The sequence below is a fragment of the Pholis gunnellus genome (genome assembly GCF_910591455.1).
Source record: "Pholis gunnellus genome assembly, chromosome: 18".
Taxonomy (NCBI): Eukaryota; Metazoa; Chordata; class Actinopteri; order Perciformes; family Pholidae; genus Pholis; species Pholis gunnellus.
This window is the reverse complement of record NC_136545.1, coordinates 10,913,316-10,931,632: the sequence shown is the minus strand read 5'-3', so window position 1 is coordinate 10,931,632 and position 18,317 is coordinate 10,913,316. Positions and strand designations below refer to the sequence as shown.

The following is an 18,317-nucleotide window of genomic DNA, read 5'->3' as shown; positions in this document are numbered from 1 at the left end:
CAACAAAGGCGCAGAATGATGTCGTAGTTTGTTTAACTGTCTGTGAAGTCGAAAGGAGAGACTCGTTTTGCTTTTAGCATGTTCCGTAACTCTCTCCTCGCCTAGGTTTCACGTTTCAGGCAGTAACCCCGCCTTCTCGGGACACCCCGCGCGAAGTTTCGAGCACACAACCGGACGTTCCAAAGTGTCGGCGCTTGATGATGACGACATAGATGTCAAATGTGGCTTTTTCCCTAGCTAACATGCTTCTGTAAATGCTGTAAAGTAAGTACGTGTACTGTTTCGGGGTCATTTTCAGGTGAAGGTTGGGTTTTACCGGGTCGTCGCTGAAATGAACGGCAGTGTCGTGTTTAATACAACGTGGTAGCGTTTTATGTTTAGTATTTGCCCGTGGTTTGTGCACAAGAAGGCGATGAAGTGCTGCACGCACGCCCCCATCGCAGCGACCTTCACACTGCTTTTCTAATAGAGTGCTGGGACCAGCCAGTCATCTTACTGTAAACGTACTACCGCACGCTACTGTTGGTACGTGTATAGTATTGTGGCCGACACCTCGTGTTTTCTGCTTTACTCGAGTACCAGTTACAAAAAACAGCACAAAATCAACCTGGTGGTGCCACTTGCATGAGCTGAATAGCATGAAGGACCCAGGCATTGGTGTGTGTGTGTGTATATATATATATATATAAATAAATATCAGAAATGGCCCCGTTTATGTTCTACTCAGAAGCCTGCACTATGATAACAAATGCTGCTGAAGTTGATACCATTGTATGTCAGCATTTTCTGACACTTTATAGACTTAATCAATTAACTGGAGAGGTTCAGGAGGCGGAACATCATCCAATACTCTGCTGTAGTATGTTCTGCACAAACAGTGCATAAAGTGTGCAGAGGAGAGATCATGCGGGCCCACCAGCTGTCTTCTGCCACTGGATGAAGAAGAGGTGTGTCTGCAGCTGCTGCTGCTGCTGTGTGGGGAATCTACAGGATCTGAGGCTACAGTATCCCACTGAACACCTGTGCTTCACTTCTTCTGCTTGACTTCCACTCTAAAGAGATCCGTCACCGTCCCACATGTGAGCCTATCTGCTCTGCCACTGTGCGCCGTATCATATCAGCGCGTCAGGAAACCTGCCCGCCGCGGATGCCCCGCTTTGGGTTTGTTTGTATTGTAGGTGGTGGTCCTCAATCTAGTCTAAATATTACCTTTAGGGTATGTTTGGATTTTGGTTCATATCTGGATTAACACCAGGGACTTGTGGCATATTGAGATCACTATTGTGTCTGGGATTTTTGGGCTTTTAGTGAATGAGTGAATGCAGGAGAAGTTTAAAATCTACAAATACACAAAAAAGACACACTATGGGTTAAGGCTGTTTCTGACATATTTGTAAACACATTTCAAAATCAATTTAAATTTTGATAAAATTAAGTGATTTAGTATTATATTATTGTCATCTTTAAAACAGCATTTAGAGAACCACAATTCTAATCTTAACAGTTAGAAGAATAAGTAAATGTGAAAAATAATCCTACAATTTTACATACTTTCTTAAAAAAATAGCATGTTGGTTGGTGGGTTTTGCAAGGGGGTGTTTGGACATATACCGTACAGTGAGAGGTCTTTACTTGCTTTTTTATGCAAACAATATTTATGACCATTGAAGAACAAATACATTTTATAATATATTTTAGAGCATTTAGTCTTCAGTTGTGAGTCATGTAGATTTAGTTATGACTTTGTTTACATATTGCTCCCAACTGAAAACAGTTCATGCATTTGGTAAAGTTCTACTCACGTAACCAAATTGTCTTTAATGCAGCGGTTTGTTTCTCCTCACAGCTTCCAGCTATAAATACACACCAGACAATAGAGGATGCCAGTCAGGCTGCAGAGCTCTTCACAGCCACTGACTGTGAAAGACGGGCTTTAGTGTGTGTTTGTGTCTGTGGGCTCGGATACCTCGAGGGTTTGTCTGTGCTCGTGTACTCCGAGGTTCAGTGACACGGTTCACAGTCGAGAGCCATGTTTTGCGAGGTGGGAGGTGGTTGTTTTTAAATAGAAAAGGAGCGGTCGGTCTCATATTGTGACATTTCTGAATGGGAGGTTTCCCCTCAGGAATGCCCAAAACAACTGTGCGTGGGCCGGGAGTAGACTTCGTGTTTGGCCTCAGATTTGTGTGTGCAAGACGGAGACAGCGAGCATGTTTGTGACCCAAAGTGTAATTGCATGTAATGTAACCTGTACAGCTGAGCGCGGAAGGTTCTTCAACAGCAGTGATTTGGACTTGTCGTAGCAGGAAGAGCACAGGTGAAACAAATTATGTTAACGATGGCTCAATTCCATCAAGCCTTCAAGTAAGTCAGATCAGTGAACCAGGAAGCACAATAGGCCCTTTAACCTCCAGCCGTTTTCACGTGTGATTGCAGGGTTTTAACGCAGGTGTAATTAATAACACTAATTATTGCCCTGTTCCATTTATGTGGCCAGGGCCCGGGTGTTGTGCATATTGGCTCACTGGAATCCCTTATTATTTACGTCTGTGTTATTACATCGATGACGTGCCAACATGCCTACTGTGAATACGATCTATTGGCAGGTTAATCAATAACGAGAAAAAAAAATGTTATTTGCAACCCTTGATCTCAGAAAGAGGAATCCATATCACTCACTTTTATGTGACAGGTTTGTTAACATCTTTAAGGTTTATAAACGGTTAAACAGGCCAATGAGGAATAGCTGTAAGTCCATTTCTTGAGTTACTGTGACGTTATTTGAATGTACTTGTAATTTACATGGTACTGAACTTCTTATACTTTGCAAAGATATATGGCTGACATTGCAAAAAAAACATAGCATTTCACAGGGTTAACTCTATTGTTTGCTCTTTTTATTCAATTTTTTCTCACAAATTATCATCATATAGTTGTCAAGAGAAAACTAGACAATGGAGCTTTAATGTCAGCACTAGAGGTAGGCCTACCTCCTACTGGCTGATATGAGCTATTACTTCATTATGATCAGTGGACCAGTGCTGCCTTCAACTGATCTGTGTACAATTTATTATTCAGATTTGATCAAATGATGTTATTTCAAACTCAGTGGCATTGTGTTCGTATACTTCCTCTTAACATCATTTTTTGTTATTTATGTATCGTTTTTTTTTTAAATTTCTCTTTCAGTTATGGCTATGAATCACCTGAGTCGGCTGCGGCCTCTGCTGTGTCAGTCTCTGTTGCGACAGGTCAGGTCTCCCCTCGTGGCCACCTCCAGGGTCGGTGAACCACTGCTGCACCCCAACACCACCGTCCACCCCGCTGCATGCAAGAGGCTCTACGCCACGAAGAAGGCAAAAGGTCAGTGAGGAGATTGCGCAGCCTGGAGTTCGCATGTGTTCAACCTCCGTTGGCACGGATGTGGGTTACGTGATCCGATGTGATCTATCTTAGATACGAGCCGTCCCTCTTCCCTCGGTGATTTGCCTCTTTCCCTCTCTTCATCTTCCAAGCCAAGGCAAAGGGCCAGTCAGCGAAGGTGAATATTAATGCGGCTCTGGTGGAAGACATCATCAGTCTGGATGAAGTGAAGGGGGACATGACAGCTGTTCTCAATGCACTCAAAGACGACTTCACACGCAACCTCAGCATCCGAACCTCGCCAGGTATTCAGCTCGTCTCTGAGTCTTTCTCTCCCTCTCTTTTCATCCGTCTGTGTCTGATTACATTACTTTCTTTCTTAAACTTTGCAGAAGAAAAACAAACAAAGGATAAAAGTTAACATAAACAGCGGTCTAATAGTGCCAGGTATTCATCAGATGTAACGCTGAGGGGTGGATATAAGTAGCAGGATAATAAGAGCAACAACAGTGTTGGGGAAACACATAAGTGTTTAATTTAGTTATCCAATAGAAGATTTAATCTCCAGAGGTATGTCATTGATCTAATGGATGTCTGCAGTCCAACCAGAATGATAAAATGTTTACCCAGAGCCAAACCAATGTTTGAATCCAGAATGCTTTTTCAGTAGCATCTACAAACGTGGCGTCTCTTCTTCGCTACACGTCCTCTGTCCTAGTGCTGAGTTAATAATTCTGTATCTGGATGGACGGCCATGACATAACGGACATCCACAAGATACCTCCAGACACACAGATGTCACCTATGGGGCTATATGTATTTCTTTTTTATTTGACAGTTTTTTTTGTGCAGTTTTTATTTTTCAACTTGCATCTACCTGACAAAGCGCCCGAGGCCAGAGAGCGAGCCCCAGTGTGACTTTACCTTGACTCCAGTTTGACCTCTGTTTCCCCAACTACATCCAGGTCACGACCCTTTCTGCCTCTGGGTTGTAACAAATGGGAGCTGGGCTCCGCGTAGTCAGAGGTGGGGTGTGTAATGGAAGCTCCCGAGGGAGGAGGCAGCCGCAAGAATGAGACTTCACATTTAAAGCGTCTGAGCTTTTCCTCCTCAGATGAAAGTGTGCTTTCTCTGACATTTGATCTGCGGCATGTGCAGTCTTGTTTAAGTCCACACACAACATGCAGGAGAGTGAAACAACGGAGGCATGAACACAACCTTGATTTTTATGCTTAACATCTCAATGTCTTGCAGATATCCTCGACATGTTTCATTGTTCTTTATTCATTTATCTGTCCGCTCTTTATCGTCCCATCAGCTTTTTTTTTCACTCTCCACTTGTCATCCAGAAATGTCTTGGTATGAGTCATTTTCTCTCTTCGGCCCCTCCCTTTATATCCCTCCATTACTTACTTTTCTATTCAGTTTTTCAAACGACTTTATATTTTTGGCCCCCGCTCAAAGGATATTTTCAATCTGTGTCTTTTATACTTTTGAATGCAAATTTGTTCCTGACCTCCAGGGAAACATTTGTTCACATGGCAAGAGTTCCCTCCTCCGCGCCCTCCATCTTTTCCGTCCCCCTGTTTCTCTTGTCGTTCTTGCTCCATCTCTCTATCCACTCACCGCTGTCCTCCGCTCCGTCCGTCCTCCTCTCTTCTGTCCAGCTGCACGGTAATCCAGGGAGGCAGCAGGACTTAAAAGCTGACAGGAGAGATGAGATGGTGGAATGGAATGACGTCAGTTGTCCAAATGTGTGTATGTGTCTCGTGTGTGTGTGTTTGTTCCATGAACTTCTCATCTGGCTCTCATTAAGCTTATGAGTGTGTGTGTGTGTGTCTGTGTGTGTGTGTGTGTGTGTGTGTGTGTGTGTGTGTGTGTGTGTGTGTGTGTGTGTGTGTGTGTGTGTGTGTGTGTGTGTGTGTGTGTGTGTGTGTGTGTGTGTGTGTTACCGTGAATCCCTACTGTATGTGTGCGTGCGTTTGTTTGCGTGTGGCAAACGTGTAGCAGAAAGTCGTAGATAGATGCAGAGAGAAGGGGGTCAATGCCGGGACCGCCATGTTGTGGTTCGTCACAGATGGGTAAAGATGGCCCGAAAACAAGCTCCGTTTCCATGGGAACTTTGTCAATACAGGGTGGACTGAGACATTGAACCATAACAACGGTACTGGGACAAAACTACCTCGAAGTACTTTAAAATGGCTTCAGGTACCAACAGGTTGTCCTGAAGATAAGAGCTGTTAGTACTTAAAGGAATAGCATGACATTTTGGTAAATACACTTTCTTCAGGGAGTTAATTGAGACCACTGAAATTATACTCAATTAATTCTGTTAAATTTAAAGCTACAGCCGGTTAGCTTAGCTTAGCATAAAGCCTGGAAGTAGGGGAAAACCAATAGCCCGGCTCTGTCTGAGGGAAACCAAACCCACCTTCAGCTCTTCTAAAGACGACTAATTAACCTGCTCTATCTATCAAAGCAGGAATAAGACTTCACTCTCCCTCCACACTCTTCTCTTGACATTATCTTTTTTTAAACCCGCTGTACGCTACCTATCCAGCACCAAACAGACGGACAAAGTTAGCAAACATAATGACCATAGTGGAGCATTTTGCTGCTCAAGAGACAGATACTACCCGTAGAAGTTGGTGAGCAAAACTTAATTGCAGAGTGAATCTTGGTCTCACAGATACCAGGTGGCCAGAAACACCACTCCCAATGAATGAAAATGTTCCTCCATAACTCCTTGATGGTAAAATCAGCAGCCGTTCGTCATATCAACTGTGTTTACAGCTTGTTACAATGTCATTCAAGCTCTGTTGCGGACCAAAAAACTGCACAGAATGCAATTGATGGTGTTGATGAGCATTCATCTCAGTCTGAAGACTAATATTGATTTTATTAACTACATGCCTAGTATGTAAAGTTTACACATAATGTGGCATGTTTAAGATGAATGGCAAACAAATGTTTAGTGCACATATAAAAGCATATTTTCCATTTATTTATTTTATATCGTATGTATTATTTTATCAGTATTAGTAATACTTGGATAAAGAAACATTTGGCAACTGTTTTCTCTGCCATCCTCTTCTTCCTCTTCTCTCTCAGCCCCCGTACCCCTCCTCCTCACACTCCCCCTTTGTAGTCCAAGAAATGATTGTCTGTCTGTCTGCCTGTCTGCCCTCCCAAAGTATTCACAGATGTGTAGGTGCTCATTGTCAAGGCACAGGTAACAAAGACGGACAGGCAGAAGGTCACAGATATGGACATGAGCGGTCCGTGTACACAAACAGAGGCGCTGTGTGACAGACAGGCCGGTCCAGAGCTGCACACAAATGAACGTTTGAAGTCAAAGAGGGAGACGGAAGAATTGGCAGGCAGGTAGACGGCAAGTCAGGGATCCAGTTGGGCTGCAGCCTTTAAACAAAAGGTATCCATTTCATCACAGCATTTTTCTTTTTAATTTCTTTTTTTGCGTCTAATCTCTGACTGGTACATCGATATCTTTTTGCTCTTGAATATGATTAATTGATTTTTAAACTTACACCATTGGCTCACCTCCCCTTCAACCCCCCCCCCCCCTTTCTTTTCCACACACTCTACCAGCACAGCCTGCAGTGGGTAAGCAGGGAGCGAGTGATGTAAGGCAGAGGTGGAGAAGGAGGAAACAACTGCGTCTGAGGTTAGCCAGATGGAGGAGAGGGAGAGGGGCGGATGGATGGAGTGAGGGAGTAAAGAGGGAGAGAGGGAGGAAGGGACTGAACAGAAGTCGGCTAATGTTGGCAAACTTATCTTTGTTCCTCAGTGTTGACAGTGACGACAGACAGTAGATCATGGAAACTCTTAATACTATTACAGTGGTCTTGTTTCTTTTCTTTTTTTACTCATACGGTTTGTGGTTTCTGCTGCACATCCATCCATCCATCCATCCATCCGTCTGTCTGTTTGTAAATCTGTCTGATTAGATATAAAGAACACATCGAGTCAATCAGTCTGCATGGAAACTGTGTCATCAAACCAGAAAAGCTATTTTATTCACCACAGCCTCTCCAATACTAGATTTTTTGGGGGGGGCCGATAGCTAATATTGATCTATGAGAATAAATCAAATTTGATGACGATATATTGGTTAATATTCATTTGTTTTACATAAACACATGATTTAAACAAGCAGCGTGTGAGAAAGGCATGTCTTAGAGTACAGAGAGATATTTTGCAGACAAACAATAAACTTTATAAAAAATGAACGTAAAAGTAGATATGATATGAGATTCATATATTCATTCATATGCGCAAAATCAGTGTCACAGTATTGTTTACCATGACGCCCTGAGTTGTCGAAATACTTCAATGAATTAAGTAAATGGACAATAGCATTTATCTGCGTTTTGTTTAGGAGCTCTGGATCACATCGTGGTGACGACCCAAGATGGAAAGTTCCCTCTCAACCAGCTGGGACAGGTCTCCATGAAATCCCCTCTGCTCATTATGGTCAACATGAGCGGCTTCCCAGAGGTAAGACGACCACACAAACAAACACGAGGACACGCACGTACAGAGTCCTCCGACCTGCATCTGTGTGTCTCACGCACACGGGTAACCAAAAGCTTTATGAAAATAATCCGAAAGCGCAGACAGATAGACGGTCCTCACAGGAGGAAAAGTGAGCCAGACCAGAACTCTCTGTATAAATGAAACCTGACCTGCCTCTTTCTCTCCAACTGTGTCTCACATGCTAATTGATTGATCACTCGGGGAGCCCTTTGTTCTGGGGTGAAAGATAGCAACATGAACCCAAACTCTGTGCGAGCGTGCCCTGAGATGTGGTTATGTCTGCGTACGACTTGTCACAGAGTAGGAAATTACCTCATTTTACCCCCAGGTTAGGAAGGAATGGATTATTTTTCTTCTCTTTTTTTTTTTTTTTACTCCCTTTTCTTTCCCTCTTTTCCTTCTTCGATGATACAACACTGTGCTAATCAGAGCTCCAGAAATAAATATTATCCACAGAGGCAACTCACATTTTCAATGGCCCGACTCTCTGGTGGTCTTGAGAATCAACCAATCATATTCATACACAGACAGCCATCACTGGGGATTTAGTTCTCTTAGGTCTTATTAGCCATTGAGCTAATGAACAACATAGCTATGTGACTAATATGCAAAATGTATGATAAGTTGAAGTGATGAATTGCACCAAATAGGCCTGCAAGTTCTGATCGATAGGAATTATGAATGATGCCAGCTTACAAGTGATGCTTGCATGTACAGGTACGAGTACAGCCACTCAGAGACCGGCCAATAGTACACTATAAAAAAAAGTGATTACAGTAATAAAACAAATGCATACAGTACACTATGCTAACATGCTGACGTTAAGCAGGTATGTAGCTCGCACCATGTTCACGATCTTAGTTTAGCACGTAAGCATTCTATCATTGTATCTGGTGTTACAATTCCTCCTGAGGGGAGTGTGAGTGTGTGTGTGTACCAGATGTAATGGCAAATCCAATAGTTGATATTTCACTCAAAACCACATATTGTCATTGTTGAGGAAAAGTCTGAGTTTGGCATACCAACCTACCGACCGACCCAGTGCCCGCATGGCCTGTTTTATCCCGACATAAATGACATTCAAAGGCGGTTTGTTCTTTTGGAGAACCACCTGTCTGCTACAACGGACCGTTTTCCAACACCTTTTATGTTCCTACCGGTCACCTTGTGAACCTGAAAAGTGTGGCTTCACATCTTTGTTCTCTTTCTTACTGATATCACAAAACAACATGCAAACGTAAGAATGTATCAGTATCTCAAATCTGTAAATTCAGGCTGAATGGTCGTTCAGTGAGTCTATTTCAAACCACAGACCACACACACACACACACACACACCGGCCGACGCATTCATGCGCACGCACACTACCCTGTTGTGCCCAACGTTACCCGTGTCCCACACAGAGGTGAGCCCTCAGTACCCTGAGCTAATAGGCTTATAATGATGCCTATCCATTACCAGGCACCCCAGAGGCCCTACCATTGTTTTCCATTCATTCATTAAGAGCAGCCTGGGAAGGCACAGTGGAACTAACAACAACTACCAGCATGCTTAGATCACGGGGCAATTTGGTGTGTGTTTTAGGATGAGTGTGTATGTGCACGTTTCAGCATCCCACCACTTTGTTCATAAAGTGTTTTCTTCAGGACTCCCTATTCAAACACCAGCGCACACGCGGACTCTCGCACACATTCCTCTCCGCCCGCCTCTTTGCTTTGAACCGCGCCGTCGAGCGTTTGATGTTAAACTTCAGTGTAATTTCTCTTCCTCTCCAACATATTAACCAGAACCGGCCCGGACTTTTTTTTACAGAGAAATTCCACCTCGGTTTTTCCGTAACCGCCGGAGTGGTCGTCGGGAGAGAGGAAACGGTGATGAATTTGATGCTGAGAACAATCAAACATAGGTATGGGCTGAATCTATCACCCCACACTCAAAGAGAGCAACCAGAGGGCCTGTGCTCCGTATGACTTTGACCAAAGGAAACGAAAAGAAACCTCATGAATTATTTTAATGCGCACAAATAAATTCCTTTAATCTCACTGCCATTTCTTTTTCCCAGCGGATAAGGCCAGCAGGAGCTGTCAAGAAAGGAGAGTAGAGTAGAAAGGTGTAAAAAACATACTATATGTTGTAAATCCTCGCGTTTAACATTTGCACACTTTGTAAAGCTCAGCTGAGGGAATTGTCATGCGGTTGCAGAATTTGTTTGAGGAGTGTGACTTTGTTTTCAGTAATGAAGGCTTTGGCTTCCTCCCCCTTGTCTGTATGCACCGTTTGACTGTAGCTACCTGGTGCTAGTGTAGTATTTGCTGGACTGAAGGATTGTGTTGTATATGGTGGATCAAGTTTCTATGTTTCACATATGTGAATGCTGTTTTAATATTTACCATTGAGTCACATGCAAGCTTCTTTTTCTGCCTGCTGGCCTGCCAAACAAATATGAATACACTTTAAAATGAAATTCCAAAGAAGCCACTATATTAATGAACTTAAGTCAAAGTATTGTGACTGTAGACCAACACTTCTCAGAATGTCATCTTTGTGTTGCGTTGACACTGGATCACTTGTTTCCGTCACAAAACACACAATGCTCTCTTCTTTTTTTCTTCTTCTTCTTCCTTTAAAAAGAAAACAGATTGTGTTTGGGAAATATTATTTGACAACTTTTGACAAAAGACATATTTTGCAGATGTTTTGTAGTTTTGGCCCAAATACACAATTGTCCTGTTCTGTGATGTAGTTTCCCAGCACGGATCAGAAACGTTAATATTCACTTTAGCTCTTAATGTGTAGAAATGTGTCTCTAATTTATCAAGAAAGTGGCTAGTTTGCATTTACACTAAGATTTTTCTTCAGCTACACTACATACAGTAGCATGCATGATAATGCCAGATTTCTATGGAATCTTATGTACGAACTGAAGCACCAAAATGGAATTCAGCCGTCTTTAATTTGATTATTTACACCTGTGCTTTTCCTGCTATGTCATTAAAAATGTCCTCTGTGAAAAAGGCCTACTAAGGCAGTAGCATAACTTGACTCATGTCCAGTACTAATAATGCTACTGCTAGCATCGCTCAATGGGTTGTTCATCCAACTGTAGCAATTGGATGCAACATAGTTGCCCCTCAACCATGTTAAAGTGTCACAATCATGGCGGCTGCCTAAAGACCATAACCTATCGATGTCTCTAACCACCGAATGTGTTGACTTCTGCCTTCCCACCAAATTGGTTGAACCCAGTAGAGACCTCCTTTTCAAACCCACGTAAGGTAATGAGCTGGCCGCATGCAAAATCTGACCACAACACAAGAGAAGTGTTTACATGTACTCTTTAGTTAAAGTGAAGATATGTACACGTGCTCACCTCAAGATAATGACCGTTTCCCATCTTCATAAACAAGCAATTAACTGCTGTTAAATGTGCAAATAGAGGATTAAAAAGGAACACATACAAACTCAGAAGCACATGTTTGTGTGTGTGTGTGTGTGTGTGTGTGTGTGTGTGTGTGTGTGTGTGTGTGTGTGTGTGTGTGTGTGTGTGGTTATCCATGTATCATACACAAGCACCAGCAGACTCTCCTGTGAGATCACCATGGGTCAACGCCCTGCCCTGCAACCTCTCAGTCCTGTCCCAGGGGGCCGAGCGCTGACAGTGGCCCAAGGCACTTCCACACTGCAAGGGCTTCCCCAGACACACACATACACACACCCCACCCAGACACACACACATACACACACTACAAACACAACACCTTAATTATTGCCAGCTGGAGCTGGGCCACTACCTGCAGTTGTAGCGCTGCTTTTCGATTCACACCAGTGCTCGCCGCAAGTACACATTCATATATCTGTGTGTGTGTGTGTGTGTGTGTGTGTGTTTGTGCCCCAGGCTACAGCGGCTGCCATCCGCGCCCTAAGAGAGAGTAGCATGAACCTTAACCCAGAGGTGGACGGGACGATCATCAAGGTGCCCGTTCCCAAGTGAGTCTCTCAAACACACACATACACACACACACACACACAGCCCCAAGGGCAGGAACAGGAACACTTTCCTGCTTTTCAATCTTCTCTTTACACCTTTTACTTTTCTTCTGTCATTCCTCTGTTTTCCCACGCCCACCGTTATTATACACCGACACGTATCTTAAGTACGAGCCCTGAAACAATAAGGTGATCTGAACTATATTACTCAATTGACACGATGTTAATTGAAGTGTTTTTTTACTAAATTCATTATAAAGTTATTTGACCAAATAGATCATTTTTAAGACTCTCGTTGTTTATGCTTTGTTAATGTGACAAGCAGTTGACATTTTTGTGTTTTTAAGTAACCAATAAATAGATGAAATAATCAATACATACTGTAAATGATCATAAACCTAAACCTTGCAGTAAGTCTGAAAGTATCGCCATTAATAATTCTCTTTAACCGAGAGCTTTATGGACTTTTGTTAGTAGATGTATGGAGACCCCCGGTGTGTTGATGTGAGGGTCGGGTCACTCTCTCTCTCTCTCTGTTCCGACTAGACCTCTCTCTCTCACTCTCTCTTTTTCTGTCTGCCAAGTCAAACAAGCTCACAAAAAACTATCCATCCCTCACTCACTAAACCACTCTCTGTATATACAGTATGTTTTTTACATATACACACATGTGCGTGTAAGTATACATGTATAAATGCCGCCCTGTGTTTATGTGTGTGTGTGTGTGTGTGCGTGTGTGTGCGTGTGTGCGCGTTGAGCAGCAGGTGTTAGTCTGGCAGAGGAGGGACACAAGAGTCAGACTGCTTTCCCCCTGCAATCAGTCTCGGCACGCTCCAAGCCTCCATTTGCATTTCCAAAGAGAAGGCGCTCCTTGATTGGCCCTGGAATCAGTAATTAGGCCGTATTGTTTGTGGTAAATAGACGCCGCACTTGGATTGTTTGCAAATAGTCCCAAAGGCAAAAACAAGGAAAAAAATAGTCAATTAAGGACAAAGAGGGAGAGTGAAATGGGAAGTAGGATTTTCTGAGTGATTAACAATCGCAAAGTGAATACAAAGTTGTTGGGATGACGGATGTTTCGGCTGATTGTTGTTAGTTGGTTGCTTACGAGTCTGAACTAAAATTATTAGACTTCATGCTCACAAGCACTCAACATCCTCATTTGCACAAGTGAGGACATTGTTTTTTGTATTATTTTGTCTGTGCACAGTGTGTTTGACTAACCCTTTCTTTACGGTCCGTGTGCAGTTTGAAGTTATTTTGAATTTTCAGCCTAGTTTATCTTATTCCCTCTCTCCAATGTTTACTTTTTGTGCATACAAAATCGTACAACTATTCGTGCAATTATCTTAGCGATTACTTCATCTCTCTATTATTACCCTGCTTTTAAGAGGAGCTGCCACTTGAACCTATCATCCTTCATCATGTCTTCAAACTGCATGCAGAGACATAAAAAGGGCACAGATGAGTGTGTGTGTGCGTGTGTGTGGGGATCCCAGGGAATCTCACCTGCTCTGTTTTTTATTTCTTTCTTCTCTGTTACCGTACGTCTCCTCCCCTCCCTGCAGAGTGACGCGGGAGCACAGAGAGAACCTCGCCAAGCTGGCCAAACAGTTCGGCAACAAGGCGAAAGATTCCCTGAGGAAAGTGCGTTCCAATGCTGTCACACAGGTCAAAAAGACGAAGGAAGGACACTCGGAGGACACCATACGACTTGTGGAAAAACAGGTGGGTGACAGTGGAGCTACACGTAAAGCCTTGATAGATCAGACTGACGAAGGGAAGTTTAATGTTGAGACGAGCGGCTATAGATGAGAAGAGATGAGGCACACAACTGAGAGCGACAAGGAGGTCTCTGATAACTTAATTTAGATAGTTTAGCTATTAATGGCATCCTTTGCCAAACAGACGCTAAAGTGAGCCCAAAAGGTGTATTATTCATGTTTCCTTTTTTCCCTTCACAGATTCAGCAGATGGCGGACAACATTGCAGTGGACATTGACAAACAGCTTGCAGCCAAGACCAAGGAGCTGTTAGGCTGACCGTGACGATTAAGAAGTCTCATTTTTGATATTTTAGTTATAGATGAACCTACAGGTGTACACGCTTAACAGAAGCAACATTTCAACCCTATGGTGTTTACAATAAACAGGGACTCATTCGGTAGTTCTTGCATCCCGTTCTCACAGTCCACAAGCTTCACACAGACCAATGGGTCTCGGTTCTGTTGTACATGTTTAGGCAGAAACTGGGCTTTCGGTTCCGGGCCCACAACTCTGGTAAAGATCTGCTCCTCGCTGCTGGGTGATATCCGTGTTTAAACCGTCGGTACATAAACAGAAATTGGCACGGCAACAACAACAACGACAGGCTGCCAGTCATCTCCCTCCTCCCTCGTTGCTCTTCCTGTCTTCAAACAAACACCGAGCGAGGGACGAATGGACTTTTAATGGGATTTGTAGGCCTCCTCCTAATCAAACGCCTTGCCACAAGGGCTGTCTGTTTACATAAAACAAGCGCACCCGTCTGAGTGTAAACTGGCTGCGGGTTTGTCTTGGTGGCAAGAGAAAGGGAGAGAGGGTTTGTTCCAGAGACGGAGGATATGATTAGCATGTTGCCAAACATTTGTTTCACATTGATTCAAAGTCTGTTCAAGAATGCGCTTGAGTAAAAAAAAGCCTTTAATTTGGGCCCATGTCTAGGATTGATAATATGGCTGCTCTCTCGACAATGAAGTCGAGGAAAGTAACATTATTGATGGACTCCATTAAAGAGACTTTGTACCATGTGCGTCATCTTTCTCTCTCTTGTTTTCTTTTCTCTTTCTCCACTTTTTGGTTTGAAGTCGCCCCCCTCCTCCATTAGTCAGAGTGATAATGGACTTTTCCTGTGTACAGACCTCCAGGTCCTGACTGCTGGCACCACAATTGCCCATTAGGGAAAGAGGCTGTTAATGTTGTGCACTTGGCCCTCTTTGTCTTTCAACAACTGCACTTTTAAAGCCACGGTCAAGAATTGTCGTAGTTGTTCGAAGTGGATCAATAACAAGAAATGTATGAATGGGAAACCTACCGAGCTACACACACACACACACACAGCTGTGCTTTCATCTATCCGCTGTTTACACCAGCCAGAGGCTTTGCCGCACTCTTATGTGGTCGGTGTCTTACTCTTTCTTTATCATGTTTTTTCATGCTTCCTCTGCTACTGGTCCCAGGCAGCCCACATGGCAGACAGGTTTAATTTTAAAAGTTTGCCCACACACTTGCTCTTACAACCACACAGTCGTTTGGTGATTACGGCGCTGCAACATTGTAAACTACCAATTCAATCTTAGTCAAAATGCTGTCCGACCTCTTTTTAAATGGACAAAATGAATTGAGGAATCGTGAAGATGCCGATTCCTTGGTGGGTTTTTGTCGTCTTTGGTGTTTTGGCGATGGCAGCAGCGCTTAGTTGCACGCCACACATTGTGGCTTTACATTTGCCTCGGCCCTCTGTCTCCCTGAACGGCTTTGCTTTAATGGCCTAAACAGACCAGAGTCGTTGGATAAACAAGAGTTTAGCGGAGGAGTGGCTGAGTCGGGACAGAGGAGGGGTGGGGTGGAAATGGCAGGTTTTTGTGGTGATTCTGGGTCCATATGTCAGCAATTTGAGGGCATTGTGTACCTTGGCCTAAAACAGAGGCTTCATGATCGATGGAGGGGTGAAAATCTCCCAAGTCCCTGGCGCAGAACACAGGCGAGCACGAGGAAATTGCTTTCAGCTGATAGCTTCATTTTGGTTGACATTTATCAAGTGAATTACCCTGTTCCTTTCAAATGTTTACTACTCCTACTAGCGCCGCCTGTTCACCGTGTGTGTGCGTGTGCATGTGCGTGCGTGCTTTGTGCTATTACGAAAGCAAGAGAGGTTTGTCTTTGTGGAAGTTCTGGTGCGTCCTTTGGCGATTCCTCACAAAAATATACAAGTCTGAATTAGCTCAGTAAATGTTTGATTGGTTAGTCTAGCCTTCTATATGTTGCTGGTGCATTTAAGGAAAGATAACCAGTTACAAATTACAGCTTTTACTCACAACAAGCTCTTTATAAAGTTGTATTTCTACCAAAAAAGCACTCATGTCTGATTCTTGCAGGACAGAAATGCAAATGTGATGTTCAAATATATTAAAGTAATACTTAGCGACTTTTGCTTTTCAGCCGCAAAGACGACTGTAACGGTTACATTTTTAGGTGACTAAAATGTAATATAGCCATGGCACAAGTAGAGTCCATTATCAGTAACGTTAGTTATAAGGCAAAATATAACTAAAGTTTCCTAAATTAGCAGCTCACTCTGTTCACTCTGCAGCAAAACTCCAGAGTGAACTAAATTGGGCAAGAGTCTGTTTTAGTTCTTATGAATTCAGATTTTCATTTGTAAGAGGAAGAATTCTTGAACGATTTCTTCTTTCAAAAGTTGCATCGTCTGACTTAAAATCATCAAATGGGAATTTTTGAAAGTATGCATGTTGCATAGCACTTACTTAATTCAATTGCATCCCTCTTTCCGGAAAGCACAAATATCCGACACAGTCATGGAATTGTACAATTTAAACTCGTATTGGAAAAATAATGAAAATCCCTCGAGTGTTGCTCTCCATCTCAGTCCCTCCGTCCTCTCTTACTTCATTCTTCCCCTCTTAGCATTGTTACTTCTCAATTCCTCTACTTTTCATGCAGATTTCTGTGTTGCATTATTCATGTCTTTTAAGCAAAGCTCGATATCATGGTCTAATACTATAGTTTTCCAAAAAGACCTACATGATATCGTATAGCCACCACTGTGTGTATGACAGAAGAAAAATAATGTGTATATATATATAGGCCTATATATATATATTTATATGATTCCTTGCTGTGTTCTGTCTTCCCTTTGTGCCGCCTGTGATTACACTCTGAACGTCAAGCCGCGGTGCTCCTGCAGCAGCTGAACCGCTGAGGAGGCTGTGGAGCCGGGCGGCAACTGAGCCGACCACTTCAGCGTAGACCGAATTGGACAGACCCCCCCCCCCCCCACACACACACACACACACACACACACACACACACACACACACCTCCCTCTTCTCATCACCTCTGGAGTGTAAGAGTGAGTGAAGCCACCCTGAAGATCTCATCAAGGATCCAATCAGCGCGTGAATACGAAATGCACTCTCCTCTTGCGGTGTGATGATGGGGGGGGGGGGGGGCGGGGAGACATCGAGAGAGCCTTGTCTGGAGCGACAATCTCGGCATATGCAAATTGAAGAAACATTTTTAATGGATTTGATGTTCGTAAGAGTATCTCTGACCCTTTCGGGGATGTGGTAACAGGCTCACAGGAAAAGAATATGTGCAGATTAGCCTATTAATATTTATAGATGTAATTGGTTGAGCTGTGTGGCATGAGGCCTCGTTGCGCCCGGTGTAATGCAGACCACGTTTAGGCCTAATCCAGGTGGGTGCTCTTACTGCCTCTAACAGGGAAATGGCCGCCCATTTTAGGAGGAAGCTGGATATCCTAATAATCAGGTGAACTAATACCGGGCGCTGAGAGTGTTTCCTTCCGGAGCTCTTGGCACGTCAGTCATTCACAGAATTGCTCCTGTCTGGTCTGCGAGCCATTTTAACTCCGTGGAACGTGGGCTCTTTTCCCCCAAACGTGCAATTTAGAGAGGACCACACGGGCCCCTTTTGGATAGCCTCTACACCCACGAGGAGGCTCCCCAACCATCGTAGGGAGCAACCAGACGCTCCAGCACACACACCTCTTGCTGCTCGAATCTGAACAAAGCGTTCCTCAGTCTAAAGTGGTTAAACTGTCAATTCAAATCGTCTGGACATCGTGATTACCGGCATGGGAGGAATTATATATTTAGCTTTATGTCCGTCGCCATTTCCTCCCCCCGTCCTGATCTGAAGTGACTAGCCAGTGCCCTCGATATTACTATCTCTGAGGAGTTTAAACCTTCCCCCAGGAGACAAGTGTAATCAAGGGCTGCCAGCAGGAGAGAGGGAGGACGGGAGGGAGGAGGATGAGAGGTTTGGGCTGGGTGGTGTTGGAGCCCTGCAGTGATGGGATGGTGAAGGATATGACAATGGACCCAATTTACAAATATATCTCTACGTCTCAGAACTTAAATACCGAAGTTCTCAGCCAAGTTGTATTTGGAGAAAAAAAAAAAGGCAGATAAGTAAGATAATCTGGCATAACCTTTTTACATAAATGTTTTTACATAGAATCTTATCAGTACAGCTGTACAGTATGTTCAGAAAATAATATCTTATATTATTCATAATATTAGTTTTAGTGAAGTTGATTCAGAAGCAGGAAATAAAATCACCGTTCTCCTATTTTTTTTATTTTATTCAGGTAGAAAGTCATGTTTCCAT

At 43.4% G+C, this 18,317-nt stretch overlaps 1 protein-coding gene across 1 annotated transcript; it reads left to right on the top strand.

The window, feature by feature from the left end:
* Nucleotides 1-197: 197 nt before the first annotated feature.
* Nucleotides 198-14,689, top strand: mrrf (mitochondrial ribosome recycling factor). Its single transcript, XM_079179645.1, has 7 exons — nucleotides 198-264; nucleotides 3,187-3,360; nucleotides 3,513-3,665; nucleotides 7,760-7,878; nucleotides 11,813-11,904; nucleotides 13,473-13,632; nucleotides 13,869-14,689. Exons 2-7 carry the CDS (start codon nucleotides 3,189-3,191, stop codon nucleotides 13,944-13,946), a joined length of 774 nt encoding a protein of 257 aa, XP_079035771.1. The 5' UTR covers nucleotides 198-264; nucleotides 3,187-3,188; the 3' UTR covers nucleotides 13,947-14,689.
* Nucleotides 14,690-18,317: the final 3,628 nt, after the last annotated feature.

What these genes read in the sequence shown, in the direction of transcription:
- mrrf (XM_079179645.1), top strand. Translation starts at nt 3,189, where the DNA reads ATGGCTATGAATCACCTGAGTCGGCTGCGGCCTCTGCTGTGTCAGTCT. An exon ending in CGCCACGAAGAAGGCAAAAG is followed by an intron (nt 3,361 to 3,512) that starts GTCAGTGAGGAG and finishes TCATCTTCCAAG; the next exon opens with CCAAGGCAAAGGGCCAGTCA. An exon ending in TACGACTTGTGGAAAAACAG is followed by an intron (nt 13,633 to 13,868) that starts GTGGGTGACAGT and finishes TTCCCTTCACAG; the next exon opens with ATTCAGCAGATGGCGGACAA.